Here is a 22,324-nt window from a genome sequence, read left to right on the forward strand (position 1 = left end):
GCTGCTCACAGTCTCTAGCGTACAAATTGACCTCAAGCCAAAATTCTGCTGCTTCAGGTGCTCCCTCTAAAGTCTCACTTCACAGATGTGTCTATGCTGTAACTCAGAAAAGTATCCTGACAATCACACCTGGCCTGAAAAAAAGCAAAATACCCCTTCTTAAAAAATCCTAGTATATTAGTAGGCCAGCCAGGAACTAGTATCATATGATGGGCCATTTAACAGGTCTTTCCCGCCTGACCCACATTCTCAAAAAGGAGGTGATATACTGAGTGAAGAAAATAGAGAGAGAAGTAGAACTTTATAAGAAGAGATCCTTGCCCAGATGCAAGACTTACTTAACTTTTAAATCCCTCATTATTAACGCATTTTTTTCTGGGTCACAGCACAGACTAATTCTCAGATTAAGCAGAAAGTTGCCTAGATAGTAACTATTTTGTTAAATCAAATATCTATCTTAGTACTAGGCATAGTGCCTCTCATTTGGGTATGCTACCACTATTCAGTATCCAGAACTAAGACGGCTAGCATGAATGTTTGGTCTGTTCTTCTACAGTTGTTTGAAGACTGGTTGTGCTTTAATCTTCAGAACTAAATGCTATAATTTAGAACCCTAGGAGAATACTGGAAAGAGAAAAGTTTAATATTAGATATTTTAGTATTGGGATAATGTACTAGGTACTTCTGAGAAGGAACAAAAGCCTGTACTTAGAGGAAGGAATTAGACAAAATACTATCAGTAACAAAGTTGATAAAAATATATTACATTTTCTGATAGATAAAATAAATACTAGTAAAATGTTCAGTCTGAATTTTAAGAGCAAACACTGAAGTGTGGTTTTCTTCAGTACAGTGATTTTGCTGTTTTACAGATGTTGGATTCTGCAGTCAATGGGAGCTTTGTCCATGTAAGGATTGCAATTGCAGGATCAGGCCTGTTATGAAAGCGATATTGGGTACTAAATTTGGCTGGAAACATCTGTTCAACCAGGCCAAAGAAAAAACACAGTTTGTCCCTTCATTTTTCACTATGTTATCAGCAAAGCTGTATTTTAGTAAATATAAAGTATTCACACTGAAACCAAAGTAATGCATGCTGTTGCATCGAACTATATTTCACTGTTTTATTAAAAATAACACATTGGTTTTAGTCAATCAGATTGAATAAATGGCTGAACATTACACAGACAAAAAATTAAACAGAAAAGCAAGCAAAACATTTCAGGCATTCACGGAGACAGAGTTTCTTCCATCATACTAGCACCAGATTTTCAAAAAGTGGCCTCTGGTTAGGAACCTGCAAGTGCAGTTTTATACTTCTAATTACCTGTGGGTTTAATTAAAGTCCCTTAGGCATGTAACTACTTTTAGTTGCATTCAGGTACTGCGACGTTCAAGTGGAGTTAATTATTCCTGAAAAGTTGTCTGTGCGCCCAGTTAAAGCTGGACGGGAAATGTTGCCTGATATCTGAATTACCTAATGTTGTATCAAAATCTATTGAATACTATCCTTGCACTTTGTAAGTTAATACTTAAAGTACTGTGGCTGCAAATCCAGTGGAGGCAGGAAGAAATGGAGAGAGATTGTTTCCAGATCGAACGTTAGATTTGTGCCTCTCTGTGGAAATGCTGATACTGAGCAAACATCTATTGTGAAAAAAAATCCAAACCTATTCATGTTATCCTATTGCTGCAAATAAAGGATTGTTAACCTCATTACTTAAGCATAACACCAATTTGTGGAAGGAGAAATTGAAGTGCTACTCGCTGATACATTCTAAGCATGTCTTAGAAATTGACAGCAAGAAAGCAACTGTCAACTGAGGGTGAGGACTTTAAAGCTGAAGGTGGTGGTGAAAATGACTTTTCAACTACATTAATCTCTTCTCCTGGAACTTTGAATATTGATAGCCAGGTTCCTAACACTCCCCATCTCAGTATTCTGCATATTGGTATCCACCATAAGGACCCCTTCCTCTGTTATGCTTGGATGAAAAGTATCAGAGCCATTAAACTGTATGAACTTATTTAAGAGTATGTGTGGGCACCACACTTTAGGAAAGATATGGACAAACTGGAGAGTCCATAAAAGAGCAGCAAAAATATAAAAGATTTAGAAAACATAATCTATTAGGAAAGGTTAAAAAAAACTCTTGAGAAAAGACGACTGAGGGAGGACCTGATAACAGTTACATTAACAAATATGTTAAGGGCGGTTACAAAGAGGACAGTGATCAGTTGTTCTCCATGTCCAACAAGGCTAGGACAAGAAGTAATCTGCAGCAAAGAAGATTTAGACTAGAAAGTTTCTTCTAATATCTAACTCTAACGATAGTTAAGTACTGGAATAAGTTAACAAGGGAGGCTGTGGAATCCCCATCATCAGACGTTTTTAAGAACTGGATAGACAAACATATGTCAGGGATGGTCTAGATATACTTTGTCCGGCCTCAGCATGGTAGGATGGATTAGATGACCACTCAAGGTCCTTTACAGGCCTACCTTTCCATGATTATTTACATGGCATCACATATGTGCAGGGTATGTTAGAGACAACTTTCTTTTTAAAAAAAATGATAGCTTCTCTGTCCAAGGAATTACAATCTGAAAGCCCAGTTTTACTCTCACTGGCATCAATGAGAGTTTAGAGTTGAGTCCAATGAGAGCCCTAAATTGGACATAGAACACATGGAAAGCCAATAAGCAGAGGGAGGGATGGGGTGTTGGAAGGTGTGGGTTCAAACAGTGAAAGACCATGAGATAGGCTTTGTTACATAAGTATGCCTCTTGTTAGTTCCTTTTTCTGCGCTTGCTGCCACCTCCTGCCCCTTTTTTATTCTTAAGTGTTCATTAAAATTTGCTAACAGAGTCTGAAAAGAGGACAGGAGTGGATGGCACTCCTGTTACTCTTCTTCACACTTGGTTAATACAATGAAATCTGCATCTGGAATCCTTCCAACAGGCAATGCTTGTCTTTAGACAATCATTTTCAGCTATCCCCAATGTTTCCTCTACAATTTCATTTGACTTTAAAGATTGGTGTCATGGGGCACTCTACTCACTGCTAGGGGCACCTCCTGGTGGCCACATCTGGGGTGGCCCACCCTTGTGCTCCTCGCCCTTTTATCTCTCTCTCACTCCCTGAGACTAAAGCTACTCCATCTTCATGGCTTAGCCCTCCCGCCAGATCACTATACTCTTCCGCTTCCGGGGTGGCTTGGGGTGAACACCCCATCACACAAGCCTCTACTAAGAACTGATTTTTGCTGATAGCTTTGAAGTATTCAGGAACACTTTTTATACTGCATTTTATTTTATTTATATTTATATTTAGTAGTTTAGCAGTCTTACATTTGATGGGCCCAATTGCCCCATCTGTTGGACGACACATAGTATGGAAAAAAGTGGAATATGCTCTGAGTGCTTAATATAAGTGGGCAAATTATCCAAAAGCAATTAAGTCCTAATATGCTGTCCCATGAGTAGGCAGTAATGCACAACAGCTGAGCACAAGTCATAATGGCTGAAAGTCACCCAAGAGCAGGGAGCTATCTCAGGGCCTATGCATCACAGAAGGGCCTATCTGGAAGGATTAGGTGGCATTTAAGAAGTGCATAGACCTTGCGTTGGTTCCCCTTTCATTCACTGTGCACAGAAAAATGGGGAGTAATCTGGAAAAACAGGACATGGCTACAGCCTATAGGACAGTGATATTCCAAAATACTACATTATATATTATACTAATACAAAATACAAAATAAAGGGAAGTTATTGTTCTTGCAGAACGGCTCTGTATCATTGACCCAGAGCACAACTGATATAGCTTATGTAATAGGTGTTGCGGCAGTGTAGATTAAGACCACACATGGCAATCCAGGAAAAAATGAAAAGTCAGTTCAAACCCAGCCATTGTTACACTTGTACGTTATATTAACAGGACTGAACATCTGATCTTCTAGCTTCCAATTATAACACAACGGCTATTATGCAATTATTTATTATCAGTACACAAGTGTGTGGTTTACTGAAAGCAGAACATGTTGGGGCAGCACAAATAAATATCAAAGGGAGTACTCTCCTAATTTTATTATTCATTTTCATAGTCAATTAAATACCTCTTTCTTTCCCATTACCGGAAGCTGCTACAGAATTTCCACCAAAGAGGTCCAGCTTGCCATGGAGTGAACAGGTCTTGAGTATAACTTAGAAGTCTGGTCATAGGCTACCAAGCTCTACCACATCTGAACATGAGCTCCTAGTGCAATGCTGTGATCAAAAGGGCAATGTGATCCTTGGATGCATAAACTGGGGAATACTGAGTGGGGAGGTTATATTACCTCTGTATTTGGCTCTCATGTGACCACTGCTGGAAAACTGGGTCCAGTTGTGCTGTCCACACTTCAAGAAGAATGTTGAAAAATTGGAAAGGGTTCAGAGAAGAAGAGAGAAAATGATCAAAGAATTGGAATACATGCCTTATAGTGATAGACTCAATGAGCTCAATCTGTTTAGTTTATCAAAGCGAAGGTTGAGGAATGACTTCATCATAGTCTATAAGTACCTACCTGAGTAACAGAACCATGGTAATAGAGAGCCCCTCAATCTAAAAGATAAAGATATAACAAGATCTAATGGCTGAAAGTGGAAGCCAATTCAGACTAGAAATTAGGCACCTTTTTTAAGACTGATTAACCACTGGAACAATTTTCCAAGGCCTGTAGTGGATTCTCCATCACTGGCATTTTTAAAATCAAGACTGGCTGTTTTTCTAAAAGATATGCTGTAGTTCAAACAGAAATTAATTCAGGAAAGTCCTATGGTCTCTGTTATGCAGAAGGTCTGACTGGATGATCAAAATGTTACCTTCTGGCTTTATAGTCTATGAATTTATAATCAGAATCCTGCTCATTAGTAGAAGATGACCTGAACCATGAACTTTGGAGCTAAACCTGAACCTCCCCCTCCAAAGTTTCAGAGGGTTTGGCTCCATTGTTCAAGTCTATTCGTGATCATTAAAAGTTATCATAAAACAGCTTTCAGTTTAGAGTTTCTAATAGAAAAGCAAAACTTCAAGTTGTTGGTGAAGAAGTAGAGCAATCTACAGGAAAAGAGGGATTAATGAAGTCAGAGAAACACAAAAATGCAAATAAAATCATTTAAATTGAAAAAAACAACAACCTGTTAACTGCTATTTCCTCCTCTCCTGGCCACATTCAAAATGAGAAAAAAATTAATTACCAAAGATAACATTTAACAATTTAAGTTTTAACAGGATGACATTTAACAAGAGCCAAAAATTATAATGGTATTAAGACATTCCAAGGTTGTTTTACTTGTTCATGTATGTGCTATTCAAGTGGCTGAGGGCACTTGGTTTCATGGTGCATTCAAAGTACGTATTAACAGGGTAGCACAAAGGAGTATCTTAAAGTTACATTTACTGAGTCACTTAATCTACTTTTTGGAGGACAAAAGATCAAGCATATTCCTGTTAAATCATATGTGGCTACCAAAGACAGCATAATAGCTGTTGCATTTTCTTCCATACAGCCACTCCGTAGAAGAAGATAACCTCTCCCTGTACCATTTTATAAAACATGGTGAAATATCAATATCAGTATTTTACTGACCACTATCTATGTGGTCAGTAAAATACATCGAAGGCAATGTAACACAGTCCAAACCAAAGAAGTCAGTTCAGCTTAACTGTATTAGCCATAACCTTGTCCCAATTTTTTCACACATTAAAAAGTATGCAACATTCATTAGCTGTACTGCCACAGGCGTGCTGACAACTTGTGAAAATTACCAGGACCACTGATACAGCAACATGCATAATATTAACTCCAAAAAATAGACCAATAAATGTTGTTTCCTACGTTATCATTTTCTATTGTGCTAATTCCCATTTAAAGAACTGAGCTAATCCAAATGATCATTTTTGCACAGTTTTTCAAATAATAGTTGAAAAATCTTTAAATAATTCAAACAATTTCTAAAAGATACATAGTGATCAAGAATAATATGTGCATTTTGGAGTGAGCCCATTTAGTATTTGGGTATTTAAATGTTGGAACAAATTAATTCCTATTTCTTTGAGGTTGTCATTTACAGAAGAGAGAAAGATTATGATTCACTTCTAAGAGTAAGGAATGATGATTATTAATATGCCTATTCTTTTAAACAGTAAAATCATGTGTGATGATATCTTGTCACTCAGACCACTTGATATGTATTTTGATGGCCATGGCCCAGTTCAGGAAAGCATTTAAGCACATGCTTAAGTCCATCCCTATTCAGCAGCGCACTTAAACACAAGCATGTGCTTAAGTGCATTGCTGTATTAAGATGACCTGCTGAATCGACGCCTAAAAGATTCATAACTTAACCCTAACCATCCCAATGAAACATCAAAGAGGAGAGTTCTGTGTTGTTGTTTCCCGTTCTTTAAATAACACTTTTCTCTATAAGGGATGATGTGGACCTAGCTAATTAATTTAACAGAATTCTTTCCAGAAGAATAATACCCAGAATATTTTCACATCTGTAGGAACGTTTCTGAATGGAATAATGAAATAAATAATAGCACTTACATAGAACTTAATATTTTCAAAGAATTTCACCAATCGCCCTGTTCTCTAATTTGTATTAATAACAATGAGGAATCCAGGTGTGGAGGGATCTACAGAAACAGATCTCTCTCCATGGAGGAGGAGGGTACCATTCCTCTTCCTCCCCACCCCGACTTTGTGGAGCCCCACAAAACTTACATGGAAAGCTTAATAGAGCCCAAGCTATAGGAACTTTTCCCCAGATACAACACCTGGGAAGCAACAGCCAGAAGGGGTTCCTGCCAGCACCACTCCATTGAAGCCATACTTAAGACAGAGCCAGGAGTACTGATTGTGTGTGTGTGTGTGTGTGTGTAAGGGTATAGTGCCTCTTCATGGCTCCAATTTTGAGTGGTTTTTCCACAGAAAGTGTCCAACCACTCCCAGAAGATAACACTTGGGAGCAAACCCCAAGAGGGATTCCTTGTGGAATTTTTTTACAAAATAAGCTTTTCATGCTGGAGAGGACAATCTGGCCAATAATAACAACACTGAACACTTACACAGCCCTGAAAATCTGACTGTCTCAGATACTTCATAAGTATTAGGGCCAACATATTGATAAGGGAGTGCTTAAAGTTTGGTTCCTACGTTCACATTTAGGCACCTAAATAAGTGGCCTGATTTTTAACAGAGCTGAGCATGGAGCTCTCTAAGTTTGTTATTCCCACCACTGTGGTATTTAAGGTCACAGTGCTACTCCCACAAAAATAAAGTTTGCATAATATCCTAAAGAAGTATAAAACAAATACAGTGTTTACCCAGTTATTCCCAGTATGCGAGAGACAAAGTAGGTGAAGTAGTATCTTTTATTGGACTAACTTCTATTGGTGGAAGGTACAAGATTTTGAGCTACACACAGAAAGAGCTCTGTGTAGCTTGAAAGCTTGTAGCTTCTACCAACAGAAGTTGGTCCAATAAAAGATTTTACCTCACCTATCTTGTGTCTCTCACAAAATAAATGTGATATAGAGCTTCAGTTTGGCCCCTCATTGTGGTTTGTTTGTTTGTTTGTTTGTAATGCTGTGGTGAAATTACTGGTCAGGAGGAAGTAGGGATAACCAGGGTAAGAATAAGTGTTTAAACTGACAACCTTGCTTCAGAAGTGCCTGTAAAAACAATGACGGACAATTCACACTTCAAACAGCTGCAATCCTAAAAGCACTCTTGATCTCAAGAGTGGTGTGAGTTTGCATGTCAAAAGACAGCTTCGTGTGTGGGAAGAAGGGCAGGAAGAAGTGCTCTATCTGCCTTTAAAAATCCCACAGCTGTCTGTAGATAACCAAAGGTGTGATGACAGATCTTCTGGAAAGTTTCAGATGCACTAATATCAAGCTTACCACTTACAGACAGAACTGTTTTTACATATGTTCTAGTCATACTCCTGTTGTTCTCATGTGCATGAAATACCTCTGCAACAATTATTACTGAATTACCCTTGTCAGTGTCTTCCTTTCCAAGATCAGATAAATGCTGAAAGTCACAGAAGATGACAACAAAATGAAAATAATACAATACAGTAGTTTCAATTTTTCACTGGTTTGGAGCTGTGAAAGCTTGCTTCCTGTTGTACCTCACTGACCAAGGCTTGCACAGTACTGTAGTGAGGTGGGACAGGGAGGGTTTATACATCTAGAAAAATAAAGTTTAACAAGAACTATGAGAACTAAATGCTGCTAAATGATAGGTAGGAGTGTCCATATGAAAGAAAAATATGCAAACATACATGATGCACTCGGAAGAGAATGGATCTATAGGTCAAAGCTAAAACGTAATCGGCTGGAAGTCAAGGAACTTAGAACATGATTTGTCAGATGTGCTGAGCATCTCAACTCAAGCTGACATCCATGGGAACTGAAAATCTAAAAAATCAGGCTTTTCAAACAGGAATGGTCACTCAAGTCTCTGAGGCACTGCAGTTGCCTTTCTTGCTGCTGCAAGCTCTCACTTCCCCTGCAATCCCAGTCAACCCATCACATTCCCACCTTCCCGTTTCGCCTCTCCATTACCACTGTTTTGAACTCTTGCTCTCTATCCTATCTTCCTTCTGCAGCAACCTTGCACATCCACACCTTGCTTCTGCAGCAACAGACATCTGAGAAGAGCCTCACTCTTATATTGGAAGGCATTACCACGTGCACCTTCAGCCTTAGGGCAAGTACATCTGTGTGGGCAGAAACTGTGTCTGAAAGCTGTGAACTTCCGACAATTCCCACCAAAGTTGTGGGAACTCAGCATCAGACCTGTAATCCTTAAAAGGGCAGCGTGAGTCATAAGCCGTGTCTCAGCATAATGTATTAAGACTAATTCACCTACATTTTCATCTTTCTAAAAAGATTCAAATGCTCCCGTTTGTCCCAAATGACAAGGAGTAATGTCCACGTGACGGGTATACATTTGTAAGATGTATGTCAAGAATGGACTCCCTGATAGAGCATGCTCTAAGTGTTATAGATGTAGACCCAATCTCTGTTCTGAGTTACACAGGTGTAAATATTCAGTAAACCAGGTGAAGTCACTAAATTATACTGTTCAAGATTTATTCTAATGTAACTAAGATTACAATTTATGCAACAGTATTTATTTTAAAAGGACCAAAATGCAATACAAGAAACACGAAAATAAAATGCATTTTATGTCTGAAACATATACCAAACTCCATTACTGCAAAACTAGCCTTTAGAGTTATAATGTTAGTAGAAAATTTATTTCACAGGAAAGAAAGGACTGGGATTTAGGAGATCTGGGTTCAATTTCCAGCTATGCCACAGACTTCCTGTGTACGTTTAAATAAGTCACTTAATCTCCCTGCGCTGCAGCTCACCATCTATAAAACAGGGATAATAACACTTCCTTCCTCCTACTTGTAGCCTACCTTTTTCATTTTGGCCATGATCCGGCACAGACTTAATACATGCTTCATTTTCAGCATGTGAATAGTCCCATTCATTTCAACTGGACTATTCATGTGCTTAAAATGAAGTATGCGCGTAAATCTTTTCAGGATTGGGCCTAAGTAGAAAAGGTGGAGAGAAAGGAAGTAGTATTATTCCTGTTGTACAGCTGGGGAGCGGCAGCAAGACTGTAAGATCTTTAGAGCAGGGACTGTCTCTTACTATGCATTTGTACAGAGCCTAGCACAATGGTGCACCAATCGCAGTGGTGCATCTAGGTGCTATCATATGATACAAATAATACTGATAAAAATAAATTGCTAAGTGATTCTCTTTGGACTCTCATGCCATCATGTGCCAGCAATGCCCCTCTGCCATGTACATTGGCTAAACCAGACAGTCTCTACGTAAAAGAATAAATGGACACAAATCAGAAGTCAAGAACTATAACATTCAAAAACTAGTCCGAGAACACTTCAATCTCTCTGGTCACTCGATTACAGACCTAAAAGTCGCAATATTATAACAAAAAAACTTCAGAAACAGACTCCAATGAGAGACTGCTGAATTGGAATTAATTTGCAAACTGGACACCATTAAATTAGGCTTGAATAAAGACTGGAAGTGGATGTGCCATTACACAAAGTAAAACTATTTCCCCATGTTTATTTTCCCCCCTACTGTTCCTCACACGTTCTTGTCAACTGCTGGAAATGGCCCACCTTGATTATCACTATAAAAGGTTGTTTGTTTTTTTTCTCCTGCTGGTAATAGCTCACCTTACCTGATCACTCTCGTTACAGTGTGTATGGTAACATCCATTGTTTCATGTTCTCTGTGCATATAAAATCTCCCTATTGTATTTTCCACTGCATGCATCCGATGAAGTGAGCTGTAGCTCACGAAAGCTTATGCTCAAATAAATTTGTTAGTCTCCAAGGTGCCACAAGTACTCCTTTTCTTTTTATAAACTGAGGGTGATCCATAACTTTTCATCTACACACATAATCCTTTAACTCAAGTGTGTTGGTGCTTTTAACTCATGTTGACTGGTCCATGAGGGGCTATAGACTATAGCCTGAATTAGCACAACTCATAAGCTGGTAACACAATCACTCTGTGCAGTTTAAATACTATTTTGAAGTTGGCTGCTCCCTCTCGAACTAGACTAATTCAAGGGAAGTTAACTTGAGTTATCTATACACGAATTAACTGCTGTGGAGATACAGCCTAAACACAAGTTGTTTGCCAGTTAAGCTCTCAACTCCTACTCTCTTTGATGAGTACACTGGAATGCGTTACCTAGGGAGGTGGTGGAATCTCCTTCCTTAGAAGTTTTTAAGGTCAGGCTTGACAAAGCCCTGACTGGGATGATTTAGGTGGGGATTGGTCCTGCTTTGAGCAGGGGGTTGGACGAGATGACCTGCTGAGGTCCCTTCCAACCCTGATATTCTATGATTCTATGAAGTGTTAAATCAGGCATCCTCCTGTGAGAATTGACTGATGGTGAGTCTTTAGCTTATTTAGTCTCAAGTCCCAAACCTCAGTGGCATGTGCACAAAAATGAGATCACTTTTTAGTTAAATTAAAGGCTTTTTTTACTCTGTCCTGCTGGCAGGAAATGTTTTAACAAGAGCTGGTCAGAAAATGCTGATTTGTCAAACCGGACTGTTTTGTGAAAACAGATTGCGTTTACCAATTTTTCATCGATTCACCTGCAAGGTTCCTGGAATCTTGTCTGACAGACATGTTTTTGTCAGAAACAAAACGTTCTTGTGAGTTACCTACTAACTCTCTGGCAAGCTTCTGGGAGCCCAGGCTTTCAGAGTCTATGGTGCATGGTGGGGCTTATCCATCACTCCACATCCAAGGTTTCCAGATCTGGTTTACCAGATTTGTAGTCCGGCTGGCTCTCTGGGCTACCCAACTACCAAGTGGGTAACCCTGGAAGCCTGCTGGACTGGAAGTCCTTGTGTCATAGTGCTGCCCTAGAGAAGCATACCCTGGGGGTCTGAGTAGCTGCTAAGTGAAATAAACATTCTTTGTCAGTTTCACACCTTCATCTGCACAACAGCGGTGAAACTGACAGGAATGTCAGTCAGCTGTTGCCATGGTCCTGGGGAACTGATTTCCATGTGTCTGTGTTTCCAAAACAATTTTTATTTTAAAAAATTTGGTTTAATTCCAAATTGGAATGAAAAAGCTTGAATTATTAAAATTCCCACCAACTGGAAATCACTAGTTTTGGCCAGCTCTAGTTTTAACTTCTGGGATATTTCACAACAGGCATTAAATTAATTAAGGGCTCCTTTTCATTTGAATTCAAGAGATTCTTAGGACTTCCAATAATGATTTCTTAGGACAGCTGAAGCTTAAGTCTTTCCTTCCAGTGTTACCTTAAATTTCCAATCTTACAATAGTACCCAAAATGTATTCACTTCTTTCCCAATACAATATCTATCCTGACCAATATAAATTTTGAGATGATGAAAGATAAGCGAAGGGTGAAGGAAAGGAGTAAAAGATACAGGAACAGTGGTCAAGGTGATGACTGGCATATGTCTTGTTAGTTTAATTTATTAGAGTATATGTAAACTACCCCCTACTGCTCCCTATGGTTTTTCCTTTTGCTTTGTCAACTGCTATTATTTTTGTTATGACTTTGTTTTTATTTTTTAACTGTTGCCTGCTTTCAATAAGAAATAAAATACAAGACTCCAGCTAAAATTACAAAAAAGCCATATGTTGTTACACAGTTTAGTCTGAAGAATGGCATCATCAAAAAACATAACTCCCACCAACACTCAGTTGGCAATTCTGTAAATTGCTTAGAATACCGTAACCTAACCTCAATTTCAGGATTTGTTTTTGATACCTTGCCTCAGATCAAAAATTTCCAGCCATAATGGAATCTCTGATCACTCTCTCATTGTACATGAAGACAGTGCACTAGCACAAAATAACACCTTTTTAAAAATCATTATTTCCTTAGATGTGGAGCATCAATCTAATTTTGTATGGTCAACATGAAATTTACAGCAGAACTATGAGGCCTACTTAATGTATCTAAAACTACAGTTCCCAGCCAGGAATGCAACCATATTTGAAAACAGAGACTTAAAGGTTATGGCAAAAAAATGAATGAAACACAAATAAAAATGAACGTTCACTCTATGAAGCTGAGAGGCCTGATCCAAAGCCCAATGAACCTAATGAGTTTTTCCATTGATTTCAGTGAGCTCTAATCAGGTCCACATGCAGCAAATTACTAGACGGTATTTTTTAAAAAGCAAAACAAGTTTATAGATGGGGTTTCATCTTGTTTGACGTCACCATTTTTTCTATATTGTTTCATTAACAAATCAACAAAATAAAGAGCAGTTTGTTCACCTTTTACAAATGAACCAGTACAGATCCTTCCCTCCACTTTCTACTCATATATATTAATTGCTAGGGACAATAGAGTATCAGCTGCTCTGACTGGGCTGCAATAGATCATCATGCAACACAGGTGGCCTCCTAGCTCCACCTCCTGTCCCTGACAGTACTACTCTGGGCATCTACTTAACATACAATTCTTTAAAATGTTATAACACTTGAAAAACAAACAGCTGGCTGCACTCCTTGCTTCAGTTTCTTGGACAGCATGCTGCTTGGTAAGTGATCAGATTTTGATACTGCTACAGTAATAACAGGAAATCATCTGTTAAAATGTTGGTTTCCAGTTGGAGAGGAGTGCCAGTGTACAGAGGATATCTGGCTTTATAGCAAAGGCCTGTAAAAACAGTTTGAGGTTATTTATGGGCCTACAGGGAAGGCTTTGTGATTGAAGCTAAATATAAGTACCCTAAATATGGAGGTACAATGCATTTGTGCAAACCCCTCACAATGACAGCTGTGAGACAGGCAGTCAGACTACTACATGATCATCTGTGTAGAAAGAAATGTTTATTTAGACCAAGATGTCTGCTCCCTAATCAAAATTACTGAATATAGGAAAGCAACCAAAGCTTGAGATATGGGGATACACCTATAAAATATTGCTTGAAACATCTTTTAGAGAAAAGCATAAATTAGTCAAGAATGACAGTGTAGAATATTAGCCCATTATTGAACGTTAGCTGTAATATTTAGCACAATTCATTGTTAGACACATCACTTTTATAAAGATGCTATCAATATTTGAGTAGTCTCACTTCGTAAAATTGGCTCTCTATAAACCTATAAAACAGTGGTCCCGAAACTGAGGGATGAGCCACCTTACCAGGGCACGGAGGAACGTTTGGGGGGACATGGATGGGCCTGGGCCAGCCACCACAAGAGGCAGGGATGGAGCACCACCCAGCCCCACTCCACCCCCAGCTGCATCCCCACTCCGCCTCCAGCTTCGGCCCTGTGGCTCCACTCCGAGCTCCAGACCTGCTCCCAGCCGCGCACTGCCTCGGCTCCAGCCCCAGGGCCCCATTCCCAGCAGTGGCTCCTGAGATAGGCGATGGGGGAGAAGGCACAGACAGGATGTGGGGGGCACGACTTGAAAAGTTTAGGGACCACTGCTATCCAACAATGCAGAGATTATATTCTAACAAATGTGAGTGTTCTGCATTGTTCTTTCTAGGATACGCATTTGTGAGTGTTTTGGTTTTTTTGGTCTTTTTATAACCCTCTCTCTATCTCCCATGTACTAAAGTTATTTAAGTCCAACAATCACTATATTTCATCATCTGAACTTTTGGGCATGCTGTTTGTTTTGGAGGTTTTTCAGATATAGTAAGCCAAATACTGATCTAACAATATTGTGGTTTACAGTGTAGTGTCCTTACTCCCAGAACGCATCACACTAAGTTCTGCAAATGTTTGTTACTTTAAAATGACCAAACACCAAACACACAGGAGGAGAAGCAGCTTATTGACCAGCCTGTTGGTGAAGTATGTTTGTCCACAAAATTAAAGAAGAAATAATATTTTGAGCTAGCAAATTATCTCCCATTATCAACTCTTCCAAATTTTCAATATCGCCTTGTAAGGTAAACACAGCCAGTTATTGACTTTCTCCCTTTGTTGGTGGAATTCTGTATTTTTCAATGAAAGGTCACAGAAGACAACTAAGAGGCTTGATGCTTATGCCTGGGGCACAGATTAGTGTCTGGAGTAAAAAAGTGTTATCCCTGTTATTAGTTTTTACCCAGTTATACAAATTCAAATTCATTAGTAGTCAACATAAATTTTAGAAACAATTTCTAATATTGCTCAATATGTATTGTGTGCTCCTAACATCCTAATTAGGTTTGTCCTAGAACATGAGAATGTTGATGCCTTTTTGGATGGTTGGTTATGAAAAAAAAAATTATACATATGGGCCCTATCAAACTTTGCCATTTTCATATCTACAGAACAGAATGGTGGTTTGTGTTTATTTCAAAATAAATAAAGGGGCACCCGACAGGAAGGCACTTGAGTACCTAAGATAAACAAAACCAATCCAGTTCCAATCAACACACAATAACAGACCCCTCTGTTTAGAAGCCAGTTTCCTCAGAAGCCAATCTGCAGCAAGTCAGTACGCTTACATTAACTGTAATACGTTAAAGACTTTAAACCTGTACTGACCTTGTAAGAAGGGTTTAGAATGGTCATTTGCATTTGTTTGCTTTGATGCTGCATATCAAAGAGCAAGAAAAAAAATTTGTAATGTATAATCACAATATTCTTGCATCTATACAAGGGCTTTCAGCCTATAGATCCCAGATCACCTCAAATTTTTACTAAAGTATTGTATAAACTTTACACAAAGAATTATGTAAACCACCACCATGTAAACCACCACGCATGTAAGTGCAGCCACGGCAAGGAGTGAAATTTAACATTACTGTTTAGCACTGGTATAAAAGGTTATTACATCCATTTGGACCTGCAAAAGGTACAGAGGGTGGCAGGTAGGGTAGATCAATAAAAAAAATCATATTTTTTTTCTATTTAAATCGGGTTTTTTTGATAGGTTTTTTTCCCTCAAAAAGCATTTTATCTAAAGATAGCTTTGAGCTATAATGTATCTTAATTAAAACTATCTCATCATGGAATAGGGATTATAAATTCTAATTCTACAGTATGAGACAATATAGTCATGTAACGTTTAAGAAAAGTTTTGTAAATGAGTTCCAATGGTTCATGGATTAGGGACCCAATCTTATAGGGTTCCAGGGTTCTGTATAGATTATTTAGGTTAATCTGTCTACCCAATGGGACTCAGTGCTTAGTCTAGAAGATACCATCAGAGACGCTTAGTTTTGTAGTTCTCAAACTATGGATTTGTGGCTCCAGAGATAACATGCTTGTTAACAGCAAAAATGTTTAGAAAGAAAAAGAAAGAAAGAATAAAGGTGAGACATAACAGACCTCAACCCTACTGTCCCTCTGCAAATTTGTGTACACACAATCAATCCCTTACCTCTCTCTAAAAGTGCAAAGTTGCAAAAAGTTCAATGAATAGAAGATTGTTGGGAGTGGAATAGATCTGGATAAAGAAGGAATCTGGAGATCATAGACCCATAGAATATCAGGGTTGGAAGGGACCTCAGGAGGTCATCTAGTCCAACCCCCTGCTCAAACCAGGGCCAATCCCCAACTAAATCATGATAAATGTGAAAAGGGAGGGACAGGCAGTAGAAACAAAAGTGAAACTGTTTGAGCAGCATATTCCAGAAGTCTTGAGGTCTTTCTGATTGTAGCCTTCATTGATTTGAGATCTACTTTACCATTCTCTCACTAGAAGAGAAAACCAATAATCACAGCAGGCCATAAAAGAGACCCAGTTTGGGAATATTTTAATGAAGTTCCTCTACCTGGAGGTAAGACAGGCATGTGTGAAAAATGCAAACAGTGCAACAAAGAAATGCAAGGCCTGATCGCCCGAATGAAACAACATCAGGAGAAGTGATCCTTCTCAGGAGGAAGCTACGTTGAAAAGATGATGAAAGGAACATGTCTGAACATGCAGGATCTTCAGGTTGGTAAACTTTTTTCTTTCATACGTCTTTCTTAAGGACTGCCTGTCTTCCTTCTGGACTATTCTTGAATTCTTACATTTGAGCAAAAAATATAGTTGTTACTCTATGGTACTATCATTTTAGATGCAGTTGTGATAAAAAATAAATAGCTGAAATAGGCAGATTTTCCTTTTACAATTTCACCTTTAAAGTAGTACTGAGTGTCAGGGAATGCAATGAGTAACACTAAATGAGCAGTATGGTAAGAATAATTAAAATAATTGCATTGACTTATTTTGTTTAGGAGAATCCATCCTCAACATACAGGATTCTGAAGACTATCCACCTTCAAGATCACCATTTTCTATAGTTTCAGAGTTATCTGCCAATGATAGTGTTTCAGTCACATCCTGTATGTCTAATAGCCCCAGTGTATCTCCTGTAGCAAAAAGAAAAAAAAATCTCCATCATCCAGAAACAACCGTGGATAACAGGTTTCAGAGTCATAGCCGGGTTTGTCTGTATCAGCAAAAAAAATGTGCGAGTACTTGTGGCACCTCAAGTTTGTGATAAGAACCAGCAGATTACAAAAAGAGGTAGCTGATGAAAAAATTGCCCAGTTTGTTTATGCAACAAACTCTCCTTTCCGTATGATTGAGAACCCACACTTCATTAACATGGTTCGGTCATTAAGACCAGGATACAGTCCACCCAACAGACCAGGTGTCTCAGTCAAATTACTAGATAAAGTGTATGAAAGAAATTGAGCAGTGTGCAAAAAGGTCTAGAAGGTGAAATTGTTAACTTGAGTCTTGATGGGTGGAGTAATGTCCACCATGATCCTGTTGTATGTGCTTGTGTGACAACAGAAGAAGGGAATGTCTACCTTACAGAAACAATTGATGCAGCAGGAAATGCACACACAGCAGAATACTTACAAGAAGTAGCAGTAAAAGCTATAACAAACTGAAAAAAAATTCAAATGTCTAGTACGCAGCTAGGTCACAGACAATGCTGCAAATGTATCCAAGATAAGAAATTTAGAAGAGAGTCCCTAGCTAATAACATATGGTTGCAGTGCTCATTTGATGCACCTCCTAGCCAACGACTTCGGTGTTCCAGAAATAAAGGCTAATGTTGTTGAAATTGCAAAATACTTCCGTAACTACCACTTTTCAGCAGCTGCTCTGAAAAAAGTGGGAGGAACCAAGCTAACTCTCCCACAAGACATGCAATAGAACTCAGCAGTGGACTGGTTTGAGCACTATATCAAGAACTGGCCTAATCTGATGACAGTTTGTGAACAAAATTGTGAAAAAACAGATGGTACTGTCACAGCCAAAGTTCTCAACATTGGGCTTAAGAGACATGTTGAACACATGCTGAATACCCTGAATTTTAACAAAAACAAACCTGATTTTAAAAAACTTGAATGTTTAACTAAATTCAAAAATTCATATGCTTGTTTTGTTAAAATATTATGTTTGGTGTTGAAGAAAAAAATCTAGAATACATAACATTGTTTTAGTTAAATAAAACAATTTAAATGTCTGTCTGGTGATGTTCCCCTCCTAATACAGCATGGCAAGAAAATCCTCCAAATATTAAAGATTAATCTGTTGAATTGGAGATAGTTCACCTCCCAATGACTTCATAAATATCTGCTTCAATTACTTTGGTAAATGAAATAACTAACAATCATTTATTTTCTGATATAGCTGTAAAACTAATCTGAAAAGTTTTCAAAATAAATCACTGAAAAAATGTATAGTGTGTACCTTCTAAAAATGAAACCTACATCTATCTCTGAGTTGTGAAGAATATGTATTAAGGTTATAACAACCAACAAGAATGCACTTTTATGTAGAAATCCATGATTAAATCAAGTCTTCCTGACTAGTGATTTAAATCAAATCCACCCTGGTGGCAGCATACTCAACAAAGTTGGAATCTGGCTAAGACACCAAGGCTGATGCCCCATTCCACTGTTGCATGAATAAAAGTTTTCCGCTGTGGGGGCAAATCCTGCCACCTACGTGGCATGGAACCATGGCTAACCCTCTGCAGCTCCAAGTACATGTCTGGCTGTGGCAATGCAAGAGCATATGGAACAGGACTGGGCTGTTAGATTTAATACTACAGAGTCTATTGGTCACTGCCTTCTGTTGAGCAGGAACACAAGCTTCTGCAGCCTAAAGCCAGAAGGGTCTGATTTTCAAAAGTGTGCTAGTTAGGAGCACAAGTCCCACTGAGTTTCACTGGAACTTAGTTCGTAGTTCACTTAGACACCTTTGAAAAATCTCACCCATATCTCATCCAGGCTCATCATAGTGTTCACTTGCAGCCACGAAGTTGCTCTACAATCCATGGGGATGATTTATAGAGTCAGTGCTGATTTTCAGGATTTGTCCCTTTTTGAACGGGAATTAAGAGTGGGGAAAGATATATGTTAATGATGTACGTAATAAAACATAACTTGGTATGACTATAATACACGGCAGAATGCTGCAAAGGAAGTTTCCTGAAGCTAAGGAACTGTAAGTGCTGCAGAATACGTGTTCATGATTACCTTTAAAGGAGCTGTGAGGCCAAGAAGGGTAGCTTTATAGCACATAGTAAGGATGCATTCTGCACTCTAATTTATTTTCCATAAATTTTTTTCAAGAGTTTATGAAATATTTTAAGGGCAGTGCATTTTTAATAAATATATACCTCTCTCGACAACTATTAATTAACTGTTCATAAAATAACTGGATAAGTTTGCCTAATCTGTGAGAGAAAAAGTAATCTGTAGAATAAGAAAATGGAAAGAAAAAAGTATGTTGCATCCCACAGTATATTTGGCATCTTTGATATATTGAACTGAACAGGGGTGCAGAGCAAGTATTTGACACTAAATGTAATCTATGTCACTGGCTGAAACTTGGTGAATGACAATAGTACCTCATCTACCTACCACTGAAATGAATGGGAGTTTTATCTTTGGCCAAACCAGTTTTCTCCTGAAGTCAATATAATAATTTTCTTTTCTTTGTCCATGGTTTGCATCCAATCTACTACCAAATAACTGACGGGACTTATGGTTGTGAACAATAGGTGGGTTCTTTAGTAGGAATAGTAGCCTGAATTCAGGACTGGGGTAGGAACATGCCAATCTGGTGTTTCTAAATTACTGTCCATTTCATCCTTTGGGATATTAGATTCTTTTGATTTTCAACAAGCATGCCTCTCGCCTATCATTATTTGTTGAGTAAAGAGCTATATATATCACAGAAGAAGAAAGTATCCCTATGTAAGGGACTGCATATTTTAAAGTGGCCGTCTCCTGCAAACAAACACCTACTATGAAGCATGAAATCAAAAGGACTACCCATAGCAGTTTGCACCAAAATCCATAGTACGTGTTTGCAGTAAGATAAAGCACATAAAAGCCCTGTTTTGAGTCCCACACTAACCTTTGGGAGTTATTGTTCTCAGAAAAGAAAATGTATTTTGTATAAGACAACGGCAAAAGGGAAAAACAGTTATCAACAAGAATACCGAGCTGCCCTCCATACAAAAGGCTATAATTTTGTCAAGATATTTTAGGAACATCAGAACCCACAAGTGGAATTATAGACCTTAGGTCTAATCCAAAACCCACTGAAATCAATGGGTATCTTTCCACTGATTTTAGTGGGCTTGGGATCAGGTCCGTAATGGGGAAAATTCATTCCTAATGTTACTGCTCTAAAGGCAGCAGAGTTCAACCAGAGGTTAATTTGCACTTTTATGGTAGCACATTTAATGTAATATACAGTTACATAAAACTGATCTCAGTGTTACATTTCTGATCCTCCTTTGTTTTACCTCCCTGCTCCCTTCACTCCTGTGCCTTCTTTCCTCTAGTCTTCACCCATATTTTCTTAGTCTCTTCTCACATGGCCTTGCCCATGCTTCCCAATTTAATTTTAATTTGCAGTGTGATTTTCAAATGTTTTGTCCTAATTTTGCTCCCATTGCAATCAATAGGAATTTACCTGTGTGTTCTATTTTTTTTTTTTTGGAGGGATGGATGGAGGTGGATAAATGATGACCGCTTTTAAAAATTCAACCCATATATATCGGATTTTAAAAGGAAGATTGTTAGTTTTCTGGTCTCCTTTTTTTTTAATCACAATGTAACCACCAAACAATAACAATGCAAAAAAAAAATTTTAAAAACAAGATTACATGCTTCCATTAGTTATAAGTAGGCCATGCACAAGTTTCTCGTTTGCCTTGTGGCGTTTTGTATTTCAAAATGGCTTATCTTTTTTCTTCTAAGAAACTCCATAACTTAAGTATAACATTGCTCAGACTTATACAGATTTTTATTTGAATTCCTACTATTTTATGTGATCCATGGGACTTCAAAGGGTGCCAGGAAGCAATGCTAAGGAATGTTGCCTGTGCATTCCTGGCATGTCTGTTGTTACATTAGAATGATGTAATGGTTACGTTATATCTGTAAAGACAGGACAATATAAAATACAGTTAGAAATATTCACTTTCCTTCTAGATTATCAATTCTTTTTCAGTTATACAGAAAAATGAAACCTACATCGAGACCTATTAGAATAAAAACTCAGTTAAATACATTTCTCACCAGAAACAAGACATGCACAATACCACAGTGAAGTCCTTTCAAAGACACAAAGAACCCTCTTAAAAGAATGTACATCCTGTACCAAGAGAAAAATACAGTAGTAATAATCCATTAAAAATACACCTAATTAAAAATACAGCTTTTTTGGACTGACCCAACCAAAATATGAAGTCATACAATGAAGTATTCTAATGCATTATCAACAAATGGAGAAACCACCTGGAAAAAAAGAATATACATGTTACGTGCACCACGATTATCCATTTCATAGCAAATGAAAGGAGAAAGTTCTTTAATACATCTTCTGAAAATCTAAAAAACTCCTACAGCCTTTGTAAATACAATTAACAGAAAATGTGACTATCGAAAGCAGATTAGAAATCAAAAAACAGTGCAACTCAAAACGGATTAAAGTTACACACAAAAAACTTAAAGTATATATAGAGAATTCCACAAGAATGAGACCTGTCAATTTAACCGGAAAAGATATTTGAAACAAAACTGATGACAAAATCACTTTAATTGTTTCTTCATAAGATGATTCATCTTATAGAGCGATACATCATGAAATCAATTGTTGTACATCTAGGAAATTTACCAATAGAGCTTTCTTCCACTGGGGTGTACACTTTAATTTGTCTCATGTGAGTGTCTCTTCCATTCTGATGATTGGCTAAAACAGCAATCTGAATCATAAATGTTCGAATAGGCTTCTTATGAGAATCAGTTAAAGGAACATGAATCCAACCACTCGGTTCCACTAATTCAAGTTGCTACAAAAAAAAAAAAAAAAAAATCAAACCGTTTTAATCCACTTAACATGAATTACCACAAATATTTAAAAAATCTGCTCTATAGAACATGTCAGATTTATCGACATTTGAAGAAATGCAGTTTAAAAACCAATTTGAAGAAATGCAGTTTAATAGTTCAAGCTAAATTCCCTGCTGGTGTAAACAGGTGCAACTCTATTGATTTCACTAGATTTGTGTATGCATTCCCCAGCTGCAATTTGCCCTTTAGTTGATGCTTTGCTAACTTAAAAACAAAAAATAAATTGAAAATATCAGTAAAAAGATTGATATAAAAAGTTAATATTAGTTAACTTAGTAAAAAATGTTAAATTAAAGCAACATGGTTCTAATTCTCACATGTAATACACGTATCAGAAAGAAATTGGGACAAAATGTCAACCTATAAAGCTTCTTT

The 22,324-nt window shown here is 37.8% G+C and overlaps 1 protein-coding gene across 12 annotated transcripts in view; it reads right to left on the minus strand.

The window, feature by feature from the left end:
- The window catches only part of ANAPC10 (anaphase promoting complex subunit 10), a 248,243-nt gene that overhangs the window by 154,107 nt on the left and 71,812 nt on the right, over positions 1 to 22,324 (minus strand). For 3 of the 12 annotated variants that reach the window (XM_027832310.3, XM_027832308.3, XM_027832307.3), the window contains exon 5: positions 1,111 to 21,888. The exons of 7 other annotated variants lie outside the window; for them this stretch is intronic. In XM_027832310.3, the coding sequence (XP_027688111.1) occupies positions 21,658 to 21,888 (231 nt within the window). In that variant the 3' untranslated portion in view covers positions 1,111 to 21,657. Of the gene's footprint in view, positions 1 to 1,110; positions 21,889 to 22,324 lie in introns of those variants that run through there. 2 more of the 12 variants (XR_006290628.1, XM_043545763.1) reach the window with 2 other exon arrangements.

The sequence above is a fragment of the Chelonia mydas genome, chromosome 4, assembly GCF_015237465.2.
Source record: "Chelonia mydas isolate rCheMyd1 chromosome 4, rCheMyd1.pri.v2, whole genome shotgun sequence".
Taxonomy (NCBI): Eukaryota; Metazoa; Chordata; order Testudines; family Cheloniidae; genus Chelonia; species Chelonia mydas.